This window comes from Diabrotica undecimpunctata, chromosome 5 (genome assembly GCF_040954645.1).
Source record: "Diabrotica undecimpunctata isolate CICGRU chromosome 5, icDiaUnde3, whole genome shotgun sequence".
Classification (NCBI taxonomy): Eukaryota; Metazoa; Arthropoda; class Insecta; order Coleoptera; family Chrysomelidae; genus Diabrotica; species Diabrotica undecimpunctata.
The window spans coordinates 58,351,052-58,378,994 of NC_092807.1; the positions used below are offsets into that span (position 1 = coordinate 58,351,052).

The 27,943-nt window shown below is 33.3% G+C and overlaps 1 protein-coding gene across 1 annotated transcript in view; it reads left to right on the forward strand.

The window, feature by feature from the left end:
* LOC140441335 (uncharacterized) overlaps positions 1-27,943 on the forward strand; it is a 180,664-nt gene that overhangs the window by 84,253 nt on the left and 68,468 nt on the right. Inside the window, exon 5 of the mRNA XM_072531987.1 lies at positions 25,834-25,946. Within this exon, the coding sequence (XP_072388088.1) occupies positions 25,834-25,946 (113 nt within the window). The remainder of the gene's footprint in view (positions 1-25,833; positions 25,947-27,943) is intronic.

Consider the following 27,943-nt stretch of genomic DNA (forward strand, 5'->3'; position numbering starts at 1 on the left):
CCCAATGCGCGTATTGTCGAGCAAAAGCTAGTCGTACAACTCGATGCGCACGGCCAAGTGGCGGTCCTGTAGTCATTAACCGAGAAGATAGTCCAGAAGAACGAAGTCTTCTCCTGACTGTTGCAACGCTAACATTGAAATTTCGTACTTCCTGTAAGCAATTTCGATGCATAACCGCAGTTGAGGTCCGGTTTCGTAAAGCCTAAAACACAACGAAACGGTCATCTCGTGCCGTGATCGTTCTTCTTCGTCCAGAGCCAGGTCGTCTGGTTAGCAAACTCGTCTTCTGAAAGCGTTGAAGCACTCGTTGAACCGTAGAAAGGCTTACGCTAACAGTTCTTGCGACTTGCCGTTGAGTGTGACTGTCTTCCACAAACGCAACAATGCGTGCCGTTTCAACAACAGTCAAGGCATTTTTGGCAAAAAATAAACAATAATAAACACTAATAATGACACTAATAAAAACTAATGGTCGCAATAATAAACTTTTGTTTGTTGCGTTTGAACAGATAGTCGAAGCACAAATGAGACATTTAAAACAAGTGGCAGTTACAGGTACCGTTCTTTGTACCGTACCGTACCTTGGGAAGTGTATAGTTTTCCGCGAAATCGGCATTATTGAAATTCTTTGTTACAAAGGAAACCCTAAGCCGACAACAATTCTCAGAAACATGCATTAGTTTGTATTTGTGTTATTATTATTTACGATAAAGCTCGTTAAAAATTAAATAACGCCGATTTTCAAGGTGACCCGGATTTTATGATCGCGAGTGTACATATTTAATTTGGCTTAATAGATTTAAAAACTAATTATGGTTGTGTATTGTGATTGTGTCAGGCCAAAAACAACTGAGTAGTCTGTAGAAAGATGGTAAGCTTTAATATATTATTTTGAACAAGAAATAATTGCAGGCGATTTTACTATTAATGCTCTAAAAGAGGTAAGTTTAAAATTTAGAATATATAATTGTGTAATAAAATGTTTTCTTATGTATTTTAGTGTGTTGAAGTAGTCTTAAAACTAAGTGTATCTACTGTTAATAATATTTCTCAAACTGTTAAAAATAATGAACTTTTAGTATCATTTTTGAAAATGTGATTATTTTCATTATTTTAAAAATCCAATTGACTAGTGTATTGTTTAATTATAATAAAAATTTGTTTAATTTAGTAGTGTATTGTATTCTTAATTCTTAAATAGTTGACATTTTAAAAATTCCTCACTTTTTAACTATTCTGATGTTTTTGCAACGCTGTGGAGTTCTGACGTCGTAAATCTTGAATGACCTGCACTCATTTTTATATGAACAATTTTGTACCCATATTTGGTTAAGCCATATTATTTATTTTAATAAATTATGTTTATTTAATTTTTTTACAAGTATATTATCTTCTTTTTTGGGAATTTAATATTTAAATAGAACTACATACTATATGATTTGAAACCAATATACCTACCAAGGGCAAACTATGTAATGACTGAAAAATAGGCCCGGAATTACAATGTTGCCTAGTGCCCGCTTTAGTCTTAGTCCGCCTCTGTTTTGCTAGAATAAAATATACTAAATCATTTTTATGTTTTACTGATTAATATACTTGTAAGTACATACTTTAAAAATTACAGGCCTATAAGCTTACTATCCAACCTATACAAGCTTTTCACAAAAATAATAAATAAGAGACTAGAGAAAAAAACAGATTTTTAACAAACAGGTGTTTAGGCAGCCTTACGTTCGGGATGACAATTTGGCTATGCTCCTACAATATTCGAACACTGACGGACGACAATAGATTCTCAGAAATAGAAAGTGAACTAAAGGATATAAAATGGGATATCCTTGGTATATGCGAGACCAGAAGAAAAATTGATGAGTATATAATACTTAAAAATGGCACACATTTTATGCATAAAGGTGGCGAATACACGGGAGTGGGATTCTTGGTAAAACAAAGCCTCACACAGTGTATCGAAGAATCCAAGCCCATATCAGACAGAGTAGCATATCTCATCATCAGGATTAATAAAAGAACCACTCTGAAAGTGATCCAAGTGTACGCTCCGACCAAAAGCCACGACGATGAAGAAGTAGAAATATTTCATGATGAAATAAGAACAGCTATAGATATAAATAAAGCAAATTACGAAATACTATTAGGAGATTTTAATGCTAAATTGGGCAAAAAAGAGGAAGATTACTAACATTTAATTGGTAACTATGGCTACGGGAAAAGAAACGATAGAGGAGAAATGCTTCTCAATTTCATGAATGAATATAACATGTACTCAATGAACTCCTTTTTCAATAAAAAACCAAGCAGAAAATGGACATGGATGAGCCCCGATAAAAAGACAAAGAATGAAATAGATTATATCTTAACGAAGAATAGAAACCTAGTAGAAGACGTATCAGTATTAAATCAGTTTGACCTAGGAAGCGATCATAGACTAATAAGAACAAAACTAATAATTAACAAAAAACTAGAAAGAAAAAGAATACATGAAAAAAGATACAAATGGACATCTGAAGAAATCAAAAATAGTGAATTTAATAAAAAGATAGCGCATGCATTAAATCAAGTTAGCATGCAGCAGATAAACTCCAATGATATTGATGATTTGAATAACCTTATTACGGAAACAGTGAATAAAAGCCTTCTGCAACTGAAAAACCCAAAAACAACATACAATGAATTAGACAAAGAAATATTACAACAAATAAAAAGAAGGAAGATCTTAAATAAATCTAACAAAAGGGGAACCGACGAATATAGAGAACTTAATAGGCAGATTAGAAAAGGAATCAGAGAACAAAAAAGAAAAGAAAACGAAAAATTAATAACAACAACTATTGAAAAAAATAAGAGTATGAAATGCCTCAGACCGACACTAGGACGACGTCAGATGATATCATTAATGGGAAAAGACGAAAATGAAATCACAACTAGAGAAAACATACTGACATGAATAGAAGAATTTTACACAGAACTTTACAGAACACATCAACAAGATGATGAGATGAGACCAGCACGGAAAATAAAAAATGTTGGATCAGAAATAATGCCAAAAGTAACAATTTCAGAGGTAACTACAGCATTGGAAAACATGAAGAGAAATAAAGCTGCAGGAGAAGATAGTATTACCACAGATATGATATTAGAAAGAGGTAAGGAACTAATTGCAATTGTAACTAAGCTTGTGGACAGTTGTTTACATCAGGGCAAAGTCCCTAAGAGCTGGAACAACTCTAAAGTAATCTTATTACACAAGAAAGGTGATAGTCGAAAATTGGAAAACTACAGACCCATCAGCCTACTGTCACACCTGTTTAAAATACTCACCAAAGTCATAACTACTCGACTAACAAGGAAATTAGACGAATACCATACCAACACAAAAGACCCAGAGGCAGACCTCCTATGAGATGGACAGATGATCTGAAAAGGACTGCCGGGAAAAATTGGCTACAAGTAGCGTACAATAAAAAACAATGGAAAGGAAGACTTGAAGAGGCTTATGTTCAGATGTGGACGTGAATGGGTAGATGAAGAAGAAGAAGAAGAAGACGTTCGGGATATGGAACAAATGGCTACCTTCTTACATTAAAGTTACTTATTGAAAAAACAATAAAATAGAATAGGCTATTGGTGCTTGTGTTTGTTGACTTTCAGAAAACATTTGACACCATTGAAATGCATGCGATTCTAGAATGTCTTAGTCAGTGACGGATTGGCTACAAATTCACTTGTTTGATACATAATATTCATAGTAACTCAACGTCCAGTATTAAAATTCCTGATACTATTAGGAGGGATAAAATATGAGGGATAATCTTAAAGATGGTGGTAAGAAAGGGTGTTACTTAATCTCCAAAGATGTTTAACACTGTTTTAGAATGTGCTTTTAAGAACCTAGATTGGAATAATAAAGGTATCAGCATAGATCATGTTCAGACAGGCGAAAGATTAAACAATCTGTTCTTTGTGGACGACATAATACTGATAACACATGATTTAAAAGCCGTTGATCTAATGATAAAAGAACTGGAGTGGGCAACAAAAACAGTTGGCCTTTGCATAAGTCATCAAAGCAAAACTCATGATTAATTTGGTACTCGAAAGAAATATATCTCAAGAGAAGAAAATCATGGAAGTCGACAATTGCACGTATCTAGGACATGAAATTAGAATAAATAGCGATTAAACACAGGAACTAAAAATGACTTGATTATGCTGCCTATGGAAAGATGAGGGATGTTTTTAAAAGCAACATACGAAGAAACCTAAACTCAAAAGTATGCAATCAATGCGTATTACCAATGACTTATGGTCCCAAAACGCTTACACTGACAAAGAACACCGTGCATAAATTAGAGGTCGCTCAAAGAAAAATGGAGAGAATTGTGCTTGGAATTCGAACCCAATATCGCGTAAGAAAAACACACATCCGGCATAGAACAGAATTACGTGACATAATACAACAAATTACGACATTAAACTGGAAGTGGACAAGATATGTTACGAGATTCAAAGATGACAGATCAGCATTAAGAATAATAAATTAGAGACACCGGGCAGACAAGAAAAGCAAAAACAGACCATCAACACGTTGGAGTGACGGTACAAAAAAAAAGAGACTGACACTTGATTAGGGCAGATCAAGACAGATCCCAGTGTAATGGTTTAATGGAGGCTTATATTTAACAGTGGACTAAACGCCAAGCTGCGTTTAGCAGCTTGGCGTTTAGTCTGGCTGTTCTGGCTTGCTGTTTTTAGTTTTACTAAAAACAGCAAAACAAAAGTTACATGTATTAGGGTACCAACAGATAGAAGAAAGACTAATTGAGCTGTGTAAACTGAACGACTTGAAAAGAAGGCGTTAAAGTATTACGTAACGCACTTTTTGAAGGGTTTGAAGCCCCCTTCCCCGATGTAACGTACCGTAACGTTTTTCTGAATCACCTTACCCTACCTAAACTTTAAGTAACACCCATTTTTACCTAAAACAAACAATTATGTTGCGAAATGTACCGGAAAGTCCGTAAAATAACTTTTTAAACTCTTAACTCTTAAAATAACATTTATATTTGTTCATTTAAAAATACAATTAGAAACGGAAACCTAACTGAAATAAAACATTTTGTTTAAAATAAAAATCGTATTCTTAATAAAAATTAAAAATAATATTACGAGGTAAGTATCTTCTTCTTTTAGTGCCATATTAGGTCCCCTAACGTTGGCAATTACATTGGAAAATTGTCCACGGTCTTCATCATGATCCTTATTCTGGCTTTACAACCCTGCGTGGGTCCTAGCCTCCTCTAGAATTTCTCTCTAGTCATCTCTATCCATCGCCTTCCTCCCTCTTCTAATCACGTATTCCTATATTTCTTATGTCTTCATCGATTTTATAAGGTCTTCAACTAATCTAAATAGTTGTTCGGTACTGCGTGTCGCTAATGTTTTTGGGCCACGACATCTTCCTTCCAATTCTTCTAGCACTCAATTTGACCTTTCATGATTAGCTAAAGGATTCTGAAATATTTCTTTTAATAACTCACGAGCAGCATTTGCTCTATTCAACACAGCTTCGTTGATCGGCATCACTATCTAGGTTATTCTGGGCATTCTTCTATGCAATCATATCCCAAACGCCTCTAGGCGATTAATCGTTTCAGCCTTTCGAGTCCAAGTCTCAATGCTATGTAACAACACATTATATCATTCTTTGGTGTAATTTTAGGTTTAACTGTGACCACAGAAGAATTATTTTATTTTTAGAAACGTTATGTAGGCTGCTTTAATGCTGTACTTAATCTGTTTATTTGGATCTAGTTGTTCTGTAATGTATCATCCCAAATACTTAAAGTAAGTTACTCTCTCAATATTTTACGGATCTATTGGTAGGGAAGAATTGTCGTGAGCTTGGCGGCTGAAATTAAAAAAGTATGTCTTGGGAATCATTCATTTTTAAACCCATTTCTCTCCCTATCATGTTTACGTAATGTAATAACTCTTGAATGCCCTAGAGAATATCGCATAATATAACAATATCGTCAGTGTATCTAAGATTATTAATCAGTTCACCACTCATGAAAAACTTATCTTGAGCTCATGAAAAGCAAAGTCTACAATGAAAATTATATCCGAGTATATATTAAATCACAGCGGGAATAGAATGCATCTGTATCTGACGCCTCTTATTCGTAGGTTAATCTTCCATCGACTCATACGACTACTTCCAATATTAAATTTTTATTATGATACGTAGATCTCTACCATCAATGCCTTTAGTTCTTAATAGGTTCAAAAGCATTCCGGGCTTTACCTTATCGAAAACCTTTTCTTAATCGATGAAAGTCACATAAATATCTTTACGTTGGTTGCAGAATTTTTGTAGAAGTACATTTAAACCTAAAAGTGCTTCACTGGTACCCAACGTATTTCTTAATCCACACAAGGTTTCTTCTAGTTCTTGTTCGCAACGAATAATGCGAAGAAAAAGTTTTTAGTGTGTGGCTCATCAGGTTAATTAATCTGTATTCACAAGGAAACTAAGTTCCTGTAGCTGGCTGTATACCATGTATCACAAAAATTTATTTAAAAATCCTTTATAAAAGGTACATAATTAAAACACCCTATCGGACTACATCACAGAACGTTTTCAGAATTAATATTCCATCATTAGTTTATCTAGATGTATATGTTTTGAGCCACTAAATACTTGGGTAAAAACCCATTAAATGTTGTTACATTGCATTTAAGTTACATTGTTTGATCTTGTATACTAAGATGTTAAAGTTACAACAAGAATTGATAACATGGCAACGTAAGACTCCAGAGGAGATTGCTAGTCCTGAGAGGACTGCAAATTGTCTACGAGGACTTGTTGATAGCAACTCAACTAGCTCAACTCAATAGCAACTGAGTTGCTATCAACTACTCTACATTATTTGATTTATTAAATTATGAAAGGTATTATTGGTGATCTTTCTTACACTTTTTCACTATTTTTGTATATATTCTATTCTATTCAAATGCATTATTTCACTTAATTACTTTTAATATTCTCTTCATTTCAAATTTAGATGATCGATTCTTAGAATTTCTCAGTAATTTCACAGGATTGTATAAATATATTAGAAATCCTAAAGGTAATATTATTTCCGTTCATATTACTTGTACTTTACCAATATAAATATATTGAAATGTTGTAATTCACCCTTAAACAAAGATCCTAGTATGACATTGTCTATTGATTTTACGACACTTACTATCAAATTGTGCTGATCATTTGAGCGCGGCTCTTTCGTGTCTTCTGTGATAAAAAACTAGGCTTCATAAAAAACGCTCTAAATCAGTCGAAAATGCTAAAACTTGTGTGTGCACGACATTTTAATTGGAGAAATTGACATTATTAAAAGCATTGCACACAGCTTTTATTTTCATATGATGAACGTTCGAAGAGAGAATTAATTTTTAATTAAAAACAGTTTTCGAGGCGATCAAAAACATAAATCTAACAAAAATAGATTATTCGTGAACATTGCTGCTTTAAATAGAAGTTTGATATTAGCTGCTTTTTCAATCTTGCTAAATAAAGTTAGTTTATACTACAAAATAGTATGATTTTGCTTAACTAAATGATTTTAATTTGATGGATAAAAATGTACTTAACATAAAATGTTAGTGACGTTAAAGGAGAACTCAATATGCATAAAACATCGTTCAGATCCAAAATACAGGTGTTTTAGCAATTAAATTACTTATTTTTGATTTACAAAATACCCAGTCGAATTTATTTTAAAAATAATATCTATTTTCTTTTTTTCTTGACAATAAATACCAACTTTATTAAAAGTTGACTATATTTACGGAAAATATTTACTAATATATTTTATGAGAACAAACAACAATAGGACTTTTCATCAAAAAGTAGTGTCACAAATAAAAACCACTTTAATACTAATGTGTTTATTATAATAAACAATACAATTTATATTATTAACTGATATATTTAAATAGAAAAAAACATCCTTTTATTCCGATTCTCGAAAATTCAGCTTGAAAAGCGACGATTGCTGCCTTTTCAAAATCAAGTAGGCAAATATCGGGATTTAAATTTGGTAGTCGGGTTTTTGAACATACTCAAAAAAATCTTTCATATAAATATATAAAAACCGAACAAAACAAAAAGAAGAGGGAGATACACGAATCAATAGAAATAAAAAAAGAAATTCCAACGCAATAAATGACAAAAAAGATACACAAAACCTAAATAAAATATATTTCAATCTGATTTAAATAATAATAAATAACACACCATAAAAAGCTCTTAAAGTCATAACATATTTCCACTTTACCTTTTTCGAAAACATCAATGATACGCCCATATAAAAATAATTATACACTAATGACAGTAAACCATGAGATATCAACTTTTATTTGTCACTTCATTAGTGACCCGTTTTACGTTTTGGCAAGTTATATATATATATATATATATATATATATATATATATACATGTATATATATATATATATATATATATATATATATATATATATATTGTTATGATTGTTTATTTTGAGTTCAAACTTAGTTTATTGAGCCAATAAAAAAGAATTATAACTTATTTGTTATCAAAGGTAAAATAATCCTTATATTACCTGTGTTCGATGGATTCAAAAGATTTTCTAGTTGTCTTTTATCGGGATAGAGAAGAAAAGGATAATAATACAAATATATTATATTACAAAGATTTACGTTTCTTTATTTTATATGAACGAATAAAATAATTATTAAATTCTGTCGTTATCTTATCAATCAGCATACAAGAAAATAAATCAAATTATTATGATAATAAGATTATAAAGCTACATACATTTATATTACGTGAAAAACCAATTTTACTTAAAATTTTTTTTACTTGAAAAAAAGAAACCACAAAACTTTAAACTTTTGATTAGCCTAACAAAACCTCAGTTCTTAAATTTTAATGCTAATGACCATGATGTCGAAACGATCCTTCACAGATATAAAATTCAATGGTACAAACACTTACAGTTTATTTTCTTCTTGAGTTGTATGTTAGAACATACCCAGAAAAGTCCAGTCTCCTCAAAGATGTGATCTCCCCTCTTTGTCACCTCGGCTCCTTCTTTACGTCTCTGTAACCTCCTTCAGACTACACAAAAAAACACCTGATTCACTTCTCCAAACTCCGCTACTTATTTATGACACTAGGACCTCCTTTTGTCAACTTGATGCCGTAAGAATATTTTCACATATCCTTTATAAAATGCCCACGGTAGATACAAGGACCTCTTTTAATCTACTTATTATCTCCTTCTTCAAAATATTCACTTCTTTTCGTTACGCCGGTATCCAAACTCACGAACTACACCCTATCTTGAGACACACGACTGTTTCCTTTCGATGACCAAAATATGACTACCTCTCCTGTCTCATCATCGACTCCCAAATTCCCATTTTAAAAACGACCGTCCAATCAAAAAGCTTAAATTGTGTTTACTATGATATTGGAAAAGCCTAATTTCGGTTTCAGAGAAAACTAAATAGCTTACTTTAAAATTGGTTTTTTTCAATACATCATTTATACATATTTCAAAAGATTAGAATATGGTCATTTAATACTCGACTCTACAAACAATGAAGAGATTAACTTACAGGTAAAATGTCTTCTAATTCTAAACAAAGGTTTTTTGATAATTTTGTTTGCAACGGAAACAGGTCGTTTGCCAAACAAATTTCTATTCTTATCTACACTAAATCTTATCTTAAATTAATATATACATTTTTGTTTATAATGATTTCTTAAAATTTTATTTCGATGGATTTTTTTTTATTTATTTTTCTTTGGTTGGAAAAAGAAAAAGTATGACAATATATATATATATATATATATATATATATATATATATATATATATATATATATTATATATATATATATATATATATATATATATATATATATATATATTATATCTAGAGCTTAGATTAATGCTATTATAAAAATTAATATTAAACTCACCAGTCTTCCGGGTTGAACCGCGTCGATATCCATTATTGGGCAGAGCTTTTGACATCCTCTCTGACGTCTTCTTCAGGGCTTCCGAGGCCTCAGTCTCCCGAGCCCCCAGTATATTCCTTAGTATATTTCTTACACCAGTATTTTACGTCATCGGAACTGTTCATCCAATAAAACCGTTCCCGAATTCGCTGAAGGGTTTTCTTTACACCGACATGCCCTCCTGATGTTCTGTCGTGTAACTGACTAAGTACTTCGACCAACTGTGTTCTCTTCTCTGAACTGTCATCATTTTCCAGTACTCGTTTGAGCAAGTTATCTTCCATGATAAATGAGTCCTACTGGGCCCAATACGTCTTAACTACTGAGCATAGGTTTGATATTTTTTGCCAAGGTGGTCGACGGTTTTCCTCTTTCCATTTTCGAATTTTCTGTAAAACTAGATCTTTCTCTTGTTCTTCCCTTATTTTAGTAGGCGTCCAGTCATCATCGACCATCGTTGTTCTTAGCACTGCTGCTTCCTTGGATTCCGTTTTGTTGCAGTGGGAACACTCTGCTGGACATGGCCTTCTGGAAAAATAGTCAGCGTTTCTGTGGCTAACTCCGGCCCGGTGCTCAATCTTAAAATCGTATTCTTGGAGTCGTTCGATCCATCTGGCTATCTGACCCTCTGGATTCTTAAACTGCATCAACCACTTAAGGGCGACATGGTCGGTTCGGATTAAAAACTTCGTTCCATTTTAATTTTGGGAGATAATTTTGAATAAAAATGTTTACTAGTACTTTTAGTGTAGAATTAACCGTTCTCTCATAAACAGCGCTTGAAGCGACCGACGATTTTGAATGTCATTTACGCGCGCGAAATCAATGTTTAATAAAATTTGTATCGACCCGACGGTAAAAATTCGATATGTTTTGACTTAACTGTCCTATCGACAAAAATCAAGATGCGTTTTATAGGTAAAGAGTTTAGGTTTTGTTTCCATTTTTTGTGTTTTGTCGCAAATAAACTTAGATTTTATCAAGGTGTTAAATAAATAAACGTGACGCGATTTTTCCATTTTTTTATATTTTTCAAGAGATCAATCCACTATGGCGTTTCGATTACTAGAGCCCAACCTTCAAAATATATAGCATACCATTTTAGTTTTAAGTTTTGGCAACAAATGTGCAACGTTTTTTAAAAGAACCAACCTTTTGTCCTAAAAAAACACCAAAAATCGTCCTCTTGCAGGGGTTTCCCATAACGTGCAATCGTTTGTAATGTAAAACATTAAATTCTGCGTTTGTAATTCCAATTTCAATTGCATCATATTTGTTGCCATAAATCGAAATTGAAACTTCATGTCAGAAGTTTTAAAAACTGATCTTTAAAAATGGAAATTTTACTACGACTGGTCAATAAAAGTAATCAATTCTATTGATCTCACGAGAATCATAAAAAATGGCAAAAATCGCGCCACGTTTATTTATTTAACACCTTCATAAAAACTGAGTCTATTCGCGATAAAATACAAAAACTGCATACGAAAGCTGCACCCTTTACCTTTAAAACGCATCTTGACTTTTGTCGATAGGATACATGGATCAAAAGATATCGAATTTATGCCATCGAGCTGATACAAAAATTACAAATTTTGAACATTGATATCGCGGGCGTAACTGACATTTAAAATCGAAGGTCGCTTCAAGCGTTGTTTCTAACAGAACGGTTCATTCTACAAAAAAAGTACTAATAAATATTTTTGTGTAAAATAAACTCATTATTTTCAAAAGCTACATTTTTTATTTGAAACATTTTTTTCTACGGTGTACAGATTTTTGGTAAATCGATTTTTTTGCTTTTTTACCCTCCTACGAGCGGCTTTTAGGGGGAAGCCCGGGGGTAAAAGCTGTAAACTTTTTTGTGTGTTTTTTGAGGTCCCAAAATTAATATTCTCTTCAAAATTAAGCTTGTTCGTATTATTTTTGGGTTCAACTCTCTGACGAAAGGGCTAATTTATGTTTTTATTAATAACATACATATAAAATCAGAGTTTGGTGTTTATTTAGTGTAAACTAAATGTAAAACTAAATACTTACCATGTCGGGATAGTATTATGAGGTTTTTTTTCTGGTTTTTTTCTTATGATTTACTATGGATTCACAAACAGGAGATTTTTAACTGTCATAATTGCTTGTGGTTCTTTTTTAAAGGCGAATCACATGCTATGATTTTTCTGGCGGATACTCTCAGTTAAAGTTGATTTCACATAAACGAATCAACCACCTCACAATAAGTCGTCCTAGGAAAGCAATATTGGCAATATTATTTTAAAGTCGTTTACTTTAAAATGTATAATATACTAAGTGACATAGAAATCCGAACACCCAGTTTAAATGATTTTATTTCAATAAAATTTGGTGTAATTTATTTATCTTAGTGAAAAAGTGATAAATTTTTAGCCTTATCAGTTGGAGATTCCGGTTTTTATACTTTTTGTTTTTAAATTCACTAACAGTCTAAAAATGAATATTTCATAAAGATCCAAATTTGGCGGATTTTGGTTCTTGTCATTGTTTACGATTGGTTACGATGCCTAGAGTACGGAGACCTGTACGATTTCGTCAACTTAGTGAGTTTGATAGGGGCCGTATAATGAGACTTCGGGAAGCTGGACTTTCTTTTCGGGAAGTTGCAGTTAGAGTGCAAAGAAGTGTAGACACCGTGGTTAGGTGTTGTCAGGCATGGCTTCAAGAAGGCCGTACGAAAAGAGCAAGAGGCACTGAACGCCGCCGTAGAACAACAGACCGTGAAGATCACCGCCTAAGATTATTGGCCTTAAGAGACCGTTTCTCCACTACCAGCTCCATTGCAAATGAATGGTTTGCAGAACACGGAAGACCTATTGACATGCGAAGTGTTTACCGACGAATGAGAAGTTTTGGCCTGTTTTCATACCGACCACACTGGGTCCTCCCTTAAACTCCAGAACACCGCCGTAATCGCCTTTAGTGGTGCAAAGAACGGTCACTCTGGAATCAGGAATTGAACAGTATTGTCTTTAGTGACGAGTCTCGATTTTATTTAGGCATGCACGATAGTCGAGCGAGGGTTAGAAGGCGACGTGGTGGAAGGAGGAATCCACAGTTTTTTGTTGAAAGACATGTTCATCAGACTGTTGGAGTTATGGTTTGGGGTGCTATAGCTTATGGTTACAGGTCACCTTTAATCTTCATCAGAGGTAACATGAACGCGCAGCGTTATATCCAATAAGTTCTAGAACTCCACATTTTACACTATGTTGACACCCTGGCAAATCCAACTTTCCAACAAGATAATGCCCGACCACATGTTGCAAGAATCACAATAGACTTCTTTCAACATAATGATGTCACATTGTTAGCATGGCCACCAAGATCTCCCAACTTATCCCCAATAGAGCACGTATGGGATATGATGGGTAGGAGGTTGCTCAATTTGCAACGTCCTCCTCAGACTCTACAAGCACTTCGAGAGGAGTTGGTGGTTGCCTGGAATGAGATACCACAAGAGGACATTAACCACCTGATCAGAAGCATGCCTAGGCGCGTTGGAGAATGCGTAACACATCGGGGTGCATCCACACATTATTAAAGATAAAAGGGCTTTAAAGCAATGCAATAATTTTGAAATTTTAGTCATTTACTTATTATGCTTCATTAAGTACTTATACAAAATTTTATTAAAATAAAATCATTTAAACTGGATGTTCGGATTTCTATGTCACTTAGTATATATGCATTAATTGTCAATATGCATAAGTCAGATAAAATTATTAGAAGAACTTTCACCAAGTACCAAAAAAAAAATTTGTTTACCTTATTAATCTTTTATATTTTGAGAACGATTTTTGAACTGAACATTGAAACTTATATTAAACTTATTCCCAATAAAAATAGTAATTACATTAAGACGCCACAAGAAAATAGCTTCAGAACAATACCAACTCCATTACTAGTGTTACTTTTTCCCACATACCACAATTTTTATCCTTCACCAATTTTTTTGCCCTTTGTCCTTTTCACCTAGTTTCTTAAATACTTGAATAAATTTGTACTCTCTATCGTTTAAGCGCGTCTACTAACTCCACACTCTTACCTGTAAGTCTTTCACGATTTCAACACCCTATTTTAATTTTTATAACCTATAACGGTGTTCCTCCTGAAATAGTCCTCATCCGGAATTTTGAACGGAACTTCAGTTTGCTTCTGGAACGTTTTACCTCAAAAGATGCCATCATTTCAGTATAATTTTATTCTATTGAAGAAGGTCTTTTTATTACTATGACCCAAAAAGATTTTCTGACATTTGATGCTTGAATGCCTTATCTATCAGCATCATATACTGTACTAGTTATTCAAAACTTTACCAATGCAATCAAAGAGCAGTAAAACTCCACACCCGCTTGCATTTTTCTATATAGGTCAGGATCCCTACTGTAAGGATTGCCCTATAAGCCATTGTATTATAGCCTAGGCTGCCACCAGAAGACACGTATTTTATTCGCGATATTAAGAAGGATTCAAGCATAAGGACATATCAACCTATTGATGTTTTAGTTAGTTGAGCTACCATAAAATCCTTCAACGACCAGTTATCTTACTAAAATTTTATCTTGATTTGTTTTGTATTGATTTTTTTTTTCAGTCAAAAGACATATTTTAATTATTTTAATTTCAATTTTTCTGACAGAAAACTACGCATTATTTATTCCTAATAGCGGCAATAACTTCAGAAGGAAGGAGTGGAATGGATGAGATGTAACCACTTGTACGAACAAATAGTTCTTAAACATTCGAAGGCTTTATACATGAATCATCGAAGAAGAACTCCAAAGATCTACTAGTTATGAATAGGAATAAGTTTCAGATTTTATGAGACTGAAGACGATACAGTGGAACACTTTCTGTATAACTTACTCGGTTTAGATAGGATAGGTCTTTATACATTTAAGCATTATCAACTAAAGCCTTACGACTTTGTAAAAGTTTCATCAAAGGCCATAATAAATTTTTAATAGATGTTGTTAAAAAGACTGGACTGAAAAGACAACAACCTAGAGATGAGCCACCCTAGACATCTTAGGTCGAGCAGAAGGCTGGTTAAGCACCCACTCGTATTGAATGTAACCTAAAACTACTCAGATAAATGAAAGTCATGTAAACCTATTAGCCAAACTTCCGTTGTTTTAAACAGTATGGGAATAATACTTAACACATACAAAGAAGGTAAATACTTGATAGGTATATCGTTTCACGAATAATAATTTACCAATAAACCAGGCTAATCCACTATAAATGCCTTGCATTGTCTTATTAGGGAAATTAAGAAAGTTATCTCATCAAAAAAGTGGCATTACGTGTGTTCATTGACATAGCCATTATCTCAGCCGTAACAGAAGATGGTGTACCACCTTTTATCATCAAATTGATCACATTGATTTAGTTAATGCTTCTTACTAGAAATATTATTACATATTATAAAGTAGTAAAAGCTTATTCTCAAGAAGGAGTCTTATCGCCTCTTACTTCACGTCCTTGCACCCTTCCAGATCGCATGTAAGATGCCTTAACAATAATACCTACTTCAAAAGGAATATCGCCACTAAAGCAATAATGACTCTTTTGTCATACTGCAGACTTTGTGTGGCAAAATATGGTATTTGTTGTTGTCAAATTCATAGTTACTTACGGTGCTAGTTCAGTGGAACAAAAAAATGCAGTAAAAGATACTAATAGACTTGCACAAAGTTCAAAGAGAAATCACGGATGCACTGCGATTGTGCCCCACTGCATCCTTAGAGATAATGATGGACCTTTTTCCTCTACATATGCATGCAAGAATGATCGCTTTAGAAAATGTCTTTAAGCTAACACCAGCCCAGCTTCTAAAACTCAGCGACCTGATTGGGTATATAGAGCCCAACAAAAATAAAAACTTGTATTTAGAGAACGATTTCCGAATTGGAAATCAAAACATCAAAATAGACTTTTTTTTAAATACTACAAAGGCGTAGACATTGATCTAAAAAAATTTGTAATGCTTTTGGGATTTGGAAGAAGACTTTCTTGAGTTTGTTGAATAATAATTAAAACCGACTATTCTCTACATAAGTAAAAATAATAAAATTTAAAACTCTGAAACAACAGTCGTGCTATAATTGATTCATAAAAGAAAACTTTTCGTAAAATCGAAATAAGTAGTCTAACCAATAAAAATTATTATGATAACAACCAGCCTTATGAAAGAATTATAAAAGAAAAAAAGAGTATTTTCTGTTCCATGCAGAATTACACAAAATTATGTTTTTCTTATGTTGTTTTTAATTCAGTGGATTAAATAGATATGCTAACATATGACGTTATAAAAAATAACTATTTTGTCACAATTGTATACCTAACCCAAAGACTAGTCTATAATCCCTTAATTTCATTTTACTTTTGTAAAAAGTATTTCCCATAAACACGTTGACAAACCCGCAGAAAGTTGTGCTGAAACTGCGCCAAACTTTTGCACTCGACTCGTCGTTGAATTCCCTTTATGCTTACAGTTGTAAAATTGCAGAGTCCGTGATATCACACGCAAAGCTGTGCTTAAAAACCTCTTTAATCAAAGTTTTCGTGAAAATTTCTTTAGTGTTGTATCATTGGTGTCATTTTATAAAACAATCATGAATTGCTGTTTATTTACTAGGAAAGTTGATGAAACGTTTAATTATGTGAATTAAAGTGAGTTACGTCTAGGATTAACAGTTTTTTATTTTTAAATATGCTTAGAAAAGTTTTGTGGTTTAAGTAATTTTAATTATAGATCATAAATTTAATGAATTGCTTTTACACCTCCACTTTATCAATAAAGTTTTTTTTTCAATTTCTGTAAAATATACCCTTTTTCTGTGTCTTCTACTGTTATGGTACACTCCTGAAAATATTTTACACATCGTAGTCCAATTACCTCATATTGATTAAAAACTGGTTTGAGAAATCATAACGTCGTTAGGTGTTTTATTTAATGTTATTCTAGTTAGTTATGTGAGTTTTTCTGCAATACTTGTTCCATTCTATTGTTAATACTTATTGTTTTTGATTAATTTAATGTAAAAATTTGATTAGCTTTTCTTCCCAATCTAAGTACATCGTGGTACTTCCCTATTATCTCTGTTTCATCTGTTTTTAACTTTTCTAATAATGTTTGCGCACTTTGTCTCTCTGTCTGCAGATTATTCTCTCACATTTTATGTAAATTAAGCATGTCAATTCATTATTTCAATATCCTACATTTTTTAACTTGCCATGCTTCAAGTCGAACCATTTTTTCCTGTAGTTTTACTTCTTTCTTCAAAATTTCTGCAAGCACAGAGTTTTTATTTTTTTTTAATTCATTCCTTTATTATTACCAAGTAAAAGAGGAAAATCCCATTAATTGGCTGTATACCATGGTTTAAAAAAAACTTACAAAGAAGTAAAATCTTTTGGTATATAATGGTATATTATTTTATTAAAAATAATTTTAAATTTATCCAAAAGGATTCCAATTACAGTAGACTCCCTCTTAACCGGCCACCTCGGGAGCAGAGCCTGGCTGGTTGACCAAATGGCCGGTTAATCCGATGTATAGGCATTTTCAATAGAAAAATCAAGTCTGTACATACAGACATACATATATCAAACGCATGTACAGGAAGGTGTATATTAATAAAGATCACGGAGTATACAGTTGAAAAATACTATTTATTTCTATGTACATATACATATTTAAATATTTTACAAATTTTACAAAAAATTGGTAACTTTCTTCTGTTTCTTGACATTAAGTAAATTTTTAAAAGCCATATCTCTCCATTTTTTAAAAACCAAGACGTCAATTGAAGATGACCCAGGTTGTTGTTCAATATACTTCAATGCCACCTCCATTGCAGCCCTCGGTTCGGTGTGGCCGATCTTTTCCTCTCCGTCAACATCATCATCATTAGTCTCCTCATTTTCATAGGGCTCTTCATGTGTTGCTAGTGTAATTATTTCGTCGTCTGTCAAAAATTTGTTTTCAAGTTCCTCGTCACAGTTCATCCACTCTTCAATATCTTCGGCCTGCAATTGGACATTTTCGAATCACGTTTGGAGATCTTGAAGAATGGTAGTAGAATTATTTCTTCGTGTGATTGTAGACACTCAACAAGTTCCTCAATGTTGGCCCAAAGTTTTCGCCAAGACTTAACGAAAATAGAAGGAGGAATTTTTTGGAAGACGGAAGCTAACATGTGAATTACGTCCTTTAAGTTAATTTTTTTGATGATGTCAATAAGATTGAGATCTTCACTTTCTGCGCATTGTAAAATTTCAGATAGTAATTTACGTCTGTATCGTCTTTTCAAGCTTTCAATCACCCCTTGACCCATCGGTTGCAACAAGCTTGTCACATTAGGAGGAAAAAAGATAATTTTTACGTCATCTGTCTCACATGTTAGGTTCCAGGATGAGTTGGAGCATTATCTAGAAGTAGGACTGCTTTAGTGGGAAGATTTAAGCTCTTAAGATGGCGCGTTACTTTATGTAAATATTACTAGATGTAAATTTTTAAATGCACGCGGTTTAGTGGACTTACCAACAACGAAAAGAGGAATTTTGTGTGTTTCTGCTGCATTTGAACAAACAGCAACTGTAATGCTCTCTTTAGTCTTTCTAAATCCAGAAGCCGATTTTTCATGACTTCCCAAAAATGTTTTTTTGGAAGCATTTTAAAATTAAGACCCGTCTCATCCATGTTATATACTTGTTAGGGTTCTAATTTTTCCAGTTTTTAATTTCTACAAATTTGGAGGTAAAATCATTTGCATTAAAGCGTCCGCAGACATTTTTTCTCCACTTACGTGTGCATAATTAACTCCGTGACGCCCCTTCCAGCGAGTCAGCCAACTTTCACTTGCAATAAATTCGCCTCCGTCTATAATTTTGCTGTGTATACTTAAAGCCTTTTCCCTTAGAATAAGGCCGCTAATAGGTGTGCCATTTGGCCATTCTTAAAAGAACCACAACCAAAGAGCTTCATGTACTATCTCAAATTTCAGTTTTTTTTTTCGTGCATCTAGTTTTTAAATTTTTATCTTTTTCCATTTGGGCACAGAAATCCTCGATGGAACGCCGATCCCTTCGCTCCTTTGCCAAAACGTTTTCGGTAAAGTCAGACCATTATCAGTGAAACATTTTAAAAAGTAGTTAAAACTAGCTACTGAAATAGGTTTAAAAGCCTTTAAATTAGATTAGAATCATGGTTAAACTTATTAAGATGATGACACAAGTTCGTCGGACACAATATCATAACATCGACCTTGAGTCATCACCTTAATAAATGTAACCATGATTGTTATCTAATTTATAGGTTTTTAAACCTATTTCAGTAGCTAGTTTTAACTACTTTTTAAAATGTCTCACTGATGATGGTCCGATTGGACCGAAAACGTTTTGGAATAATTGTAATCCATTTGGATAACTTTCAATTATCTTTAATAAAATAATGTACCATTATACACAAAAAATTTTTACTTCTTTGTTTTTTTTTCAGTTATTATTATATTCCGTTATTTTCTCTTTAGATTCTTCTTGATTTGCCTATCTGTGATAAATCTTGGCGATCATTACGGCAATCTTTATCTTATCTGCAACAGCACAGGAAACCTGGTTTTGAGATTCGTTAACCAGGATGTTGTTCTTCTTCCTGAACATCGCTTTCCAAATATTTTTCCTTGCAGGATGGCTTGTAGAAGGGAATATATCTGAATTCATTTCACATAATGTGTCCGAAGTATTGTAACTTTCGAGATTTGATGACGGTTAGTACTTCTCGGTTCTTCTTCATTCTTCTGAGACCTCCTTATACAGTGTGTCAATTTTAAAACTTACAATGGGCTATATCTCATGAACAAAAGCTGATATCGAAAAATGCTTGAAACCGTTTCTAGGATAGTAAGGGGGAACTAAAATGAGATGAAAGAAAACTCACCCACCACAACCAAAAAAGTTTAAATTGCAAACCCCTACTTGTGATACATCATTAAAAAGACTATAAAAAATGCTATCCAATGGTATAAATAATAATGATACAGGCTGAAGCAATAATTGTAAAACTTTGGCTTAAATGAAAAATTTAATAAGGTTTTTGTTGATGACCCTGTATAATTATTGTTTAATAATTAAACAGGGTGTTAATATCAGCCGGTTTACTATAACTTTTGTATTTGTAATGCTATCTACAGGACTATTATTTTTAATAATAAGTGCCCGCCGGAATTGTTTTTTAATAAAAACTTAATTTGCTGTTTTTTCAAAACAAGTTGAAAACATCTGTTTTTTGGATTCTGTCAGATTTAATAATTTTTGGTTTATTTGAGAATTTTAAATGTCATTAGTTTTCATCATTTGTACAATCGGTACTGTCATTCAGCTGTAGTTGTCACGATGAATTACAGTATACCAGAACGCGTGAAGATCATTTTCATATTTGCCTCCTAGAACCAGTGTTATTTACGAACAGCTCAAATATTTCATGGAAGGCATCCGGACAAAAATGTAAGTCACGTGTACGTCCGCGATTTAGTTGAAAAGATTAGAGAAACGGGATCAGTGCAAAATAAAAAAGGGATGCCCCAAGATTACTGAATGAAGCATCCCAAATTAAGGTCCTTGGAAATTTTGTATTAGAGCCTATTGCATCAACACGTCAAGTATCTGCAATGACAGGACTTTCACATGGATCGGTTAAAAAGGTGTTGAAATTACATAAGGAGAGGTCCTATTGAGTGGCCACCGAGGTCACCAGACTTACCGCCACCAGAGTTTTTTCTATGGGGTTACCTCAAGTCAGTTGTTTATAAAACTCAACCTGCGTCAGATGGGTAATTGCGAGAAAGAATTACACAAGCATGTCGCGTTATTACTAGAACAACATTTGCCAAAGTTTGTGCAGAATTTGAAAATAGGCTGTATTATTGTTTACAAAACAACGGAACCCACTTTGAACATTTGCTTAATTGACGTTTTTGACAAATTTGTAGTTCAACAAAAACCTCAATAAATTTTCCATTTAAGCCAAAGTTTCACAATTATTGCTTCACCCTAATTATTATTTAGACCATTTGATAGCATTTCTTATAATATTTTCAATGATGTATCACAACTAGTAGGTTAACATCAAAACTAGACTTCTATCAACCTTGCGAGCAAGCAAGATTTAGAGATGGATACGGAACAAATGATCGTTTGCAAATCATTAAGTCATTGATTGAAAAAACCATTGAATATAATAGACTCCTGATACTTGTCTTTGTCGACTTTGAAAAAGCATTTGATACGGTCAATCAAAGTGAAATGCTACAAGCTCTAACACAATGTAGAATAGATCACCGATACATATCCCTCATCAGATACATCTATCAGCATGCTACAGCCTGTGTAAAACCTAATGAAGATACTGGAACCTTTCGTATTATAAGAGGTACTCGGCAAGGAGACAACATGTCTCCTAAATTATTTACAACTTTGCTAGAATACGCTTGTAAAACAATAGATTGGAACGAAAAGGGCATCAATGTAGATGGAAAATTTTTAAATAACCTTAAATTTGCAGATGATATCGTTCTTATTGCAGACAGCTTTGATCAAGCACAGATAATGCTCCAAGAACTCCATACTGCCACAAAAAGAGTTGGGCTTAAAATAGATTTTTCAAAAACACAATTTATGACAAATTTAGTCCACAACAAAAACATCTCGGTAGAAGACAAAGATATTGAGCCAGTTGACTCCTATAAATACTTAGGGCATGAGATTAGAATAAGTCGAGACAACCAAACAATCGAGCTGAAAAGAAGAATAAACCTCGCTTGGGCTGCAGGGTATATATCACAACTTTTTGATGACAAAGATAGACAAGAAATCTCAAACGAATATACAGATGATACAGGGCCTGATATAATCAGAGAAGAAATAGATTATGCAATCAAACAAGCGAAAAGTGGTAAGGCCCCCGGTCCTGATGAAATTCCCGTAGAACTGCTCAAACTTATGGATGATGAATCTAATAAAATACTCCTAGATCTATTTAACACAATATATAGAACTGGAATAATACCTAGGGAATGGCTCCGTTCGACCTTTATACTACTGCCAAAAAAGGCAAATACAAGGGAATGCAGCGAATATCGTACGACAGCTTTGATGAGTCATGCTCTAAAACTGTTCCTGAAAAGAATCCATAATAGGATCTATAGGAAATTAGACGTAGACATCAGTAACACTCAGATGGGATTCAGAAAAGGGCTGGGTACAAGGGAGGCTCTGTTTGCAATGAACGTTCTCTCACAGAGATGCTTAGACATGAACCAAGAAATTTACACCTGCTTTATTGATTTCGAAAAGGCCTTTGACAAAGTACAACATGAACCACTAAGACAAATTCTAATAAAGAAAAATATAGACAGCCGAGATATTCGAATTATATGCAACCTATATTGGAATCAAACAGCAAATGTGAAGGTTGAGGGTAGGCTAACAGAAGAAATTCAAATCCGTCGAGGAGTCCGGCAGGGATGCATCTTGTCGCCACTTTTATTTAATCTGTATAGTGAAGCTATTTGTGAACAAGCACTCGAGGAAGAAGATCTTGGTCTGATAATAAATGGTGAGACGATCAACAATATAAGGTATGCTGACGATACGGTTCTCCTAACGGGAACGCTAGTAGAACTACAACATCTCGTTCAAAGTCTCAATATATACTGTAACAGTTACGGCTTGAAAATTAATTTGAAAAAAACTAAATTTATGGTAATCACGAAATCAAAGAACATCAGAGCTAATCTTGTAATAGACAATACAACGATTGAGCGTGTGTCCTGTTATAAATATCTAGGTGCTTGGATCACAGACGATACTGATCAAACAAAAGAGATTAGATGTAGAATAGAAATCGCTAGATCAGTCTTTAATAGAATGCGCAAACTCTTTTGCAATCGTGATATCAATATAAAGTTACGAATACGAATGCTGCGGTGTTATGTCTTTTCTACCCTGTTGTATGGAGTAGAGGCTTGGAGACTAAAACAGTTGACCACAAAAAAACATCGAAGCTTTCGAGATGTGGTGCTATAGGCGCATTCTCAGAATATCATGGATGGACCGCGTCACTAACACGCAAGTACTCCAAACTTTAGACAAAAGATGCGAAATTCTAAATGAGATACAAACTAGAAAGATGGAATACTTGGGGCACATTGTGAGAGGTGAAAAGTACGAACTTTTAAGAAATATCATGCAGGGCAAAATTAAGGGCAAAAGAAGTGTGGGAAGAAGAAAAATATCGTGGCTTCGTAATCTACGTGAATGGTTCGGGTGTAGTTCGATTGAACTTTTTAGGCGCGCTGCTAACAAAGTCGCAGTGGCCATGATGATTTCCAATCTCCGCTAGGAGTGGCACGAGAAGAAGAAGAAGAAGAGCTGCATTTGGAAAGATGAAGGATATTTTTAGGTCTAAGATTTCAATGTGTCTAAAAAGAAAAGTATTTAATCAGTGTATTTTGCCAGTGATGACCTACGGCGCAGAAACCCTAACACTCACAAAAACAACAGTGAGTAAACCACAAGTTGCGAAAAGAGCAATGGAGAGAATAATGTTAGGGATTTCTCTACGTGATAGAATACCCAATGCTACTATACGCAAAAGATTAGGAGTAGCAGATGTTATTGAAAGGATAACAACACTAAAGTCGAACTGGGCAGGTCATGTAGCAAGATCAGTTGATGACCGGTGGATAAAAAGAATTTTGGAATGGAGACCCCGAATAAAAGCTAACAGAAATAGAGGTCGACCCCCAAAGAGATGGACAGATGACATAAAAAGAGTGACTACAAATTGGATTCAGATGGCGCAACAACATGATTCTTCGCCGATACTAATTGAAAATAACCTCTACGAGAATTCTATAAAGGCAGCTCCTCAAAAGTTTATTTAAAATCAACTTCGTATCCGTTTTTCGCTTTGATATTGCCAAGATACTACAAGGTTTGTGCGCCGTCTCCGCTCCTTAGCCCTAATAAGGACTACTAACTCTGCCACTACCAAGCACTAGTCAGCACATCTGCACTCTTCGATCGTCGCAGATCGACTTTCTATGTAATATGTAATAAAAAATATGTGGGAGATTTGATATGAATGGAATCATACCCACTCGAGGTGCCGCAGTCATTCGGATATACTCGTAATAGGCGACTTGTCTTGAAGATGATAAAGATTACTGTACTTAGTATCAACGTATTTACTCTACATATAGACAATACAAAAATGATTATTCTCCTAATAACCATACACGGTTAAGTGGATAATTAAAAATATAAAACTTACAGTAAATCCTTAGAAAGTTTCTAGATAGTAAGTCAGTGCGCCACTGCCGATTGCATAGAAAATGTGTCATTGTGTCCCAATTACCATTGCATGCTTCTCATTTACATTAGGATATCAAGAGAAATACATTGTATTTAAAAATTGGCTAGAGTACAATTTAAGTTGACAACCATTTAATAGCTAAATTATCAGTAGAATATTTGAGAAAACATTAACTTTTACACAGGTTTATTTCATCACATTTAATGACATTAATGGCTGCGAATATTTATATTAATAATCCTCACTTATATTATATCATCGCTTCATTCATTTTCGTCTTGGAATTGTTTATTCATTTACTAAATTTAAATCTATTAAATAATCCCCTTTTTCGTAGTTACTTCTTTCTCTTATTAGTTATTTTTCTATTATTAAATTATTGCTGACGGATCACACAGCAGGAAAAAAAGCATGATGCATTATTGTGAATAGGTATTTGCATGATACTTATAACGGCTTAACTTACTTTTATACAATATATTTCAAACAACAAAATATTCAGAAAAACAAAAATTCAGTAGTAAATACTAAATATTTTGTGCGATGTATGTGTATATGATGAGTCGTGACACATATCAAATGAGCTTCCATTTTCATTTTCGTTTACCTGCTTTCATTCTTACAAAACAGCATTTCTTAAACTTTGTCGCGTCTTGTTATGTATATTTCTTACGAGATATATCATAATGTACTTCAGGTACTTTCATAGTATATTGGTTCACCAAAACAGTGTTTAAGGTTGATTACATTAATTTTATTCTCATCTAAAATAAAAAATAATTTTTCACTTCTAATGAAGATGTTCTCTTGCAAATTCTTATATCTGCTGTCGATGACTGCAAAGAGTAAAAATTTTGATGAAATTTGGTTTGAGTATGATCTTTGACTAACTGCTTTAGTAGTCCAGTCGTCAGAGTGGAGAAAAAAAAGTGGTAATTTTCTGTAGAATTCAACATTATATTTAAAATTATTTTTATAAAAAATTAAAATAATTCAAAAGGATTAAAATATCAGTAATTTTAAAAATTTTTAAGGAAAAAAGGAATTAAAACATTCTGAAATTTAAATGGATAATTTCAATTTATTATAAAAATAATTTTAAATGCATACTATTGTATACTTTCCGTTTTTTACTTCACTTCAAGTTTTTTAAACAATGGTATACAGCCAACCACTAGGAGTTTCCTCTTTATTAGTTAATTGTCTACATATTTGAAATTAATTGTTAACTCTCACTGTAACTTGTTCCTATTTACTTATTTCTTTTTACAGTATTATTTTTTTTATTAACGTAAACACATAACTAATTTATTGTATTTTATTGCAGCTATTTGGAGATATATAATGAAAAAGTTAGAGATCTACTAAATCCATCCAACGAATCTAGAAACCGCTCTTTAAAAATAAGGGAACATCCAAAGAAAGGACCATATGTGCAAGGTAAAATTTAATAATAATAATGGTGCTAAATCTAATAAAAATTCTTTTTTTCTTATTTAATAAAACTACAAAAGGAATCTTATGATTATTGCTATCTTATCATTCACTCTGATCAATAAGCAAGTTAGTTCTATATACAAATATTACGAAAAACTTATCTAAGGTTACATTTAGCAAGATTCCTTAGGCTCTAATACATTATAGTACTACTAGCTAACGTGTACACTTTAGCCGCACTTTGCTCTGCTTTTTCACTTTCACTCACTTATAGCACTAACTCAAACGGTTTCATTCTCTTCTTATCTGGTTGGCGTTGTCTAGGAGTTTGATGGCCTCGACATTCACGTGGTTGGAGAGCCTTTCTTCATGACTCTCGGCAAACTTGCTTATTGTCTGGATAATCATATCCATCTGGAGGTCTCGATGAAGATCACAGTTTCTGAAGTACCATGGAGCATTAACGACGTTCCTTAATCATTTATTCTGATATCGTTGTATAATTTGGATGTTACTTTCTTTTGTACAGCCCCATAGCTGTATCCCATATGTCCATATCGGTTTAAGGACTTGCTTATACAATAACAATTTATTATAAGTAGACAGATTGGATTTTTTTCCCATCAACCAGTACATCTTTCTGAACTTAATTTCTAATTCCTCTTTTTTTTTTTTTTCTTAATATTTGCTTTCCAACGTAGCTTGGAATCTAATGTCATACTCAAATATTTTGCAGTATTTGCATAAGGTATTTGGTTTCCATTTATACTAACTGGGATATGTTGTTCTCTTTTGTTAGTAAAATGACATGAACAGATTTTGTTTCATTCAGTTTGATATGCCATCGCCTGGTCCAGATGTTAATTTGTTCAACAGAGTTCTGTAGCTTGGTTGCTGCATCCTCGTGGTTTTGTCCGACTGCTAAAATGCATGTGTCGTCTGCAAATGTCGCAATTGTGTTAGGTTCTAATGATGGAATATCGCTGGTATAGAGCAGGTATAGCACTGGCCCCAGGACACTTCCTTGTAGAACTCCAGCTTTAACTTCTCTTAATTCTGAGTATGCCTCCTCATATTTAACTCGAAAGTATCTGTCAAATATATATATATATATATATATATATATATATATATATATATATATATATATATATATGATTCTAGTAGTTCAGAATATTGTTTTGGTAAGTAGCATCTCATTTTATGATATAATCCGTCATGCCACACTTTGTCAAAAGCCTGCACTACATCGACGAAAATTGCGGAACAGACTTTTCCTTCTCCTAGAGCTTTTTCTACTATATCTGTTATTCTATGCACCTGATCTATCGTTGAGTGGATGGCTCTAAATCCAAACTGATGATTAGGAAATAGATTTTTTTCCTCTATAATCGCTTTTAGTCTCTTCAAGTGTAATTTTTCGTATAATTTAGAAATGGCAGGTAACAGTGAAATAGGCCTATATGAAAAAGCTTCTTGTGGAGGTTTTCCTGGTTTTAGTGTCATTATAATTTCTGCCACCTTCCATAACTTTGGTACGTACCTCAGCCTAAATGAAGCGTTTATAAGATGTGTTAATTTTATTATAGCTTTCCTTGGAAGTTGCTTTAACACTTCCCCAGTAATTAGATCAAACCCAGGAGCTTTCTTTGGATTTATATTTTCTTTTATTTCCACATATACTTCTTTTGGAGTTACAGGGCTAATCTCCATTTCATCTTGATTAGGGAGCTCCCAGTTAATTATTTCTTGTTCTTCATTAGGTTGAAAAGTATTATCTGGGTGGTCAGCAAACCTGTTGGCCATTTGTATATTGCTTCTTACCCAGCTACCATTAGTATTTCTAATTGGTGTTTTCTGTAAAATTGGCCTTTTTAATCGTTTGGTAGCCTTCCACAATGAGTAATCAGTAGCGCTATCATTTGATAGTTCACTTAGGTAGATGATGCCACTTGCGTCTCAGTTTTCTTTTTTCGGTTATCATTTCTCTGATTTCTTTT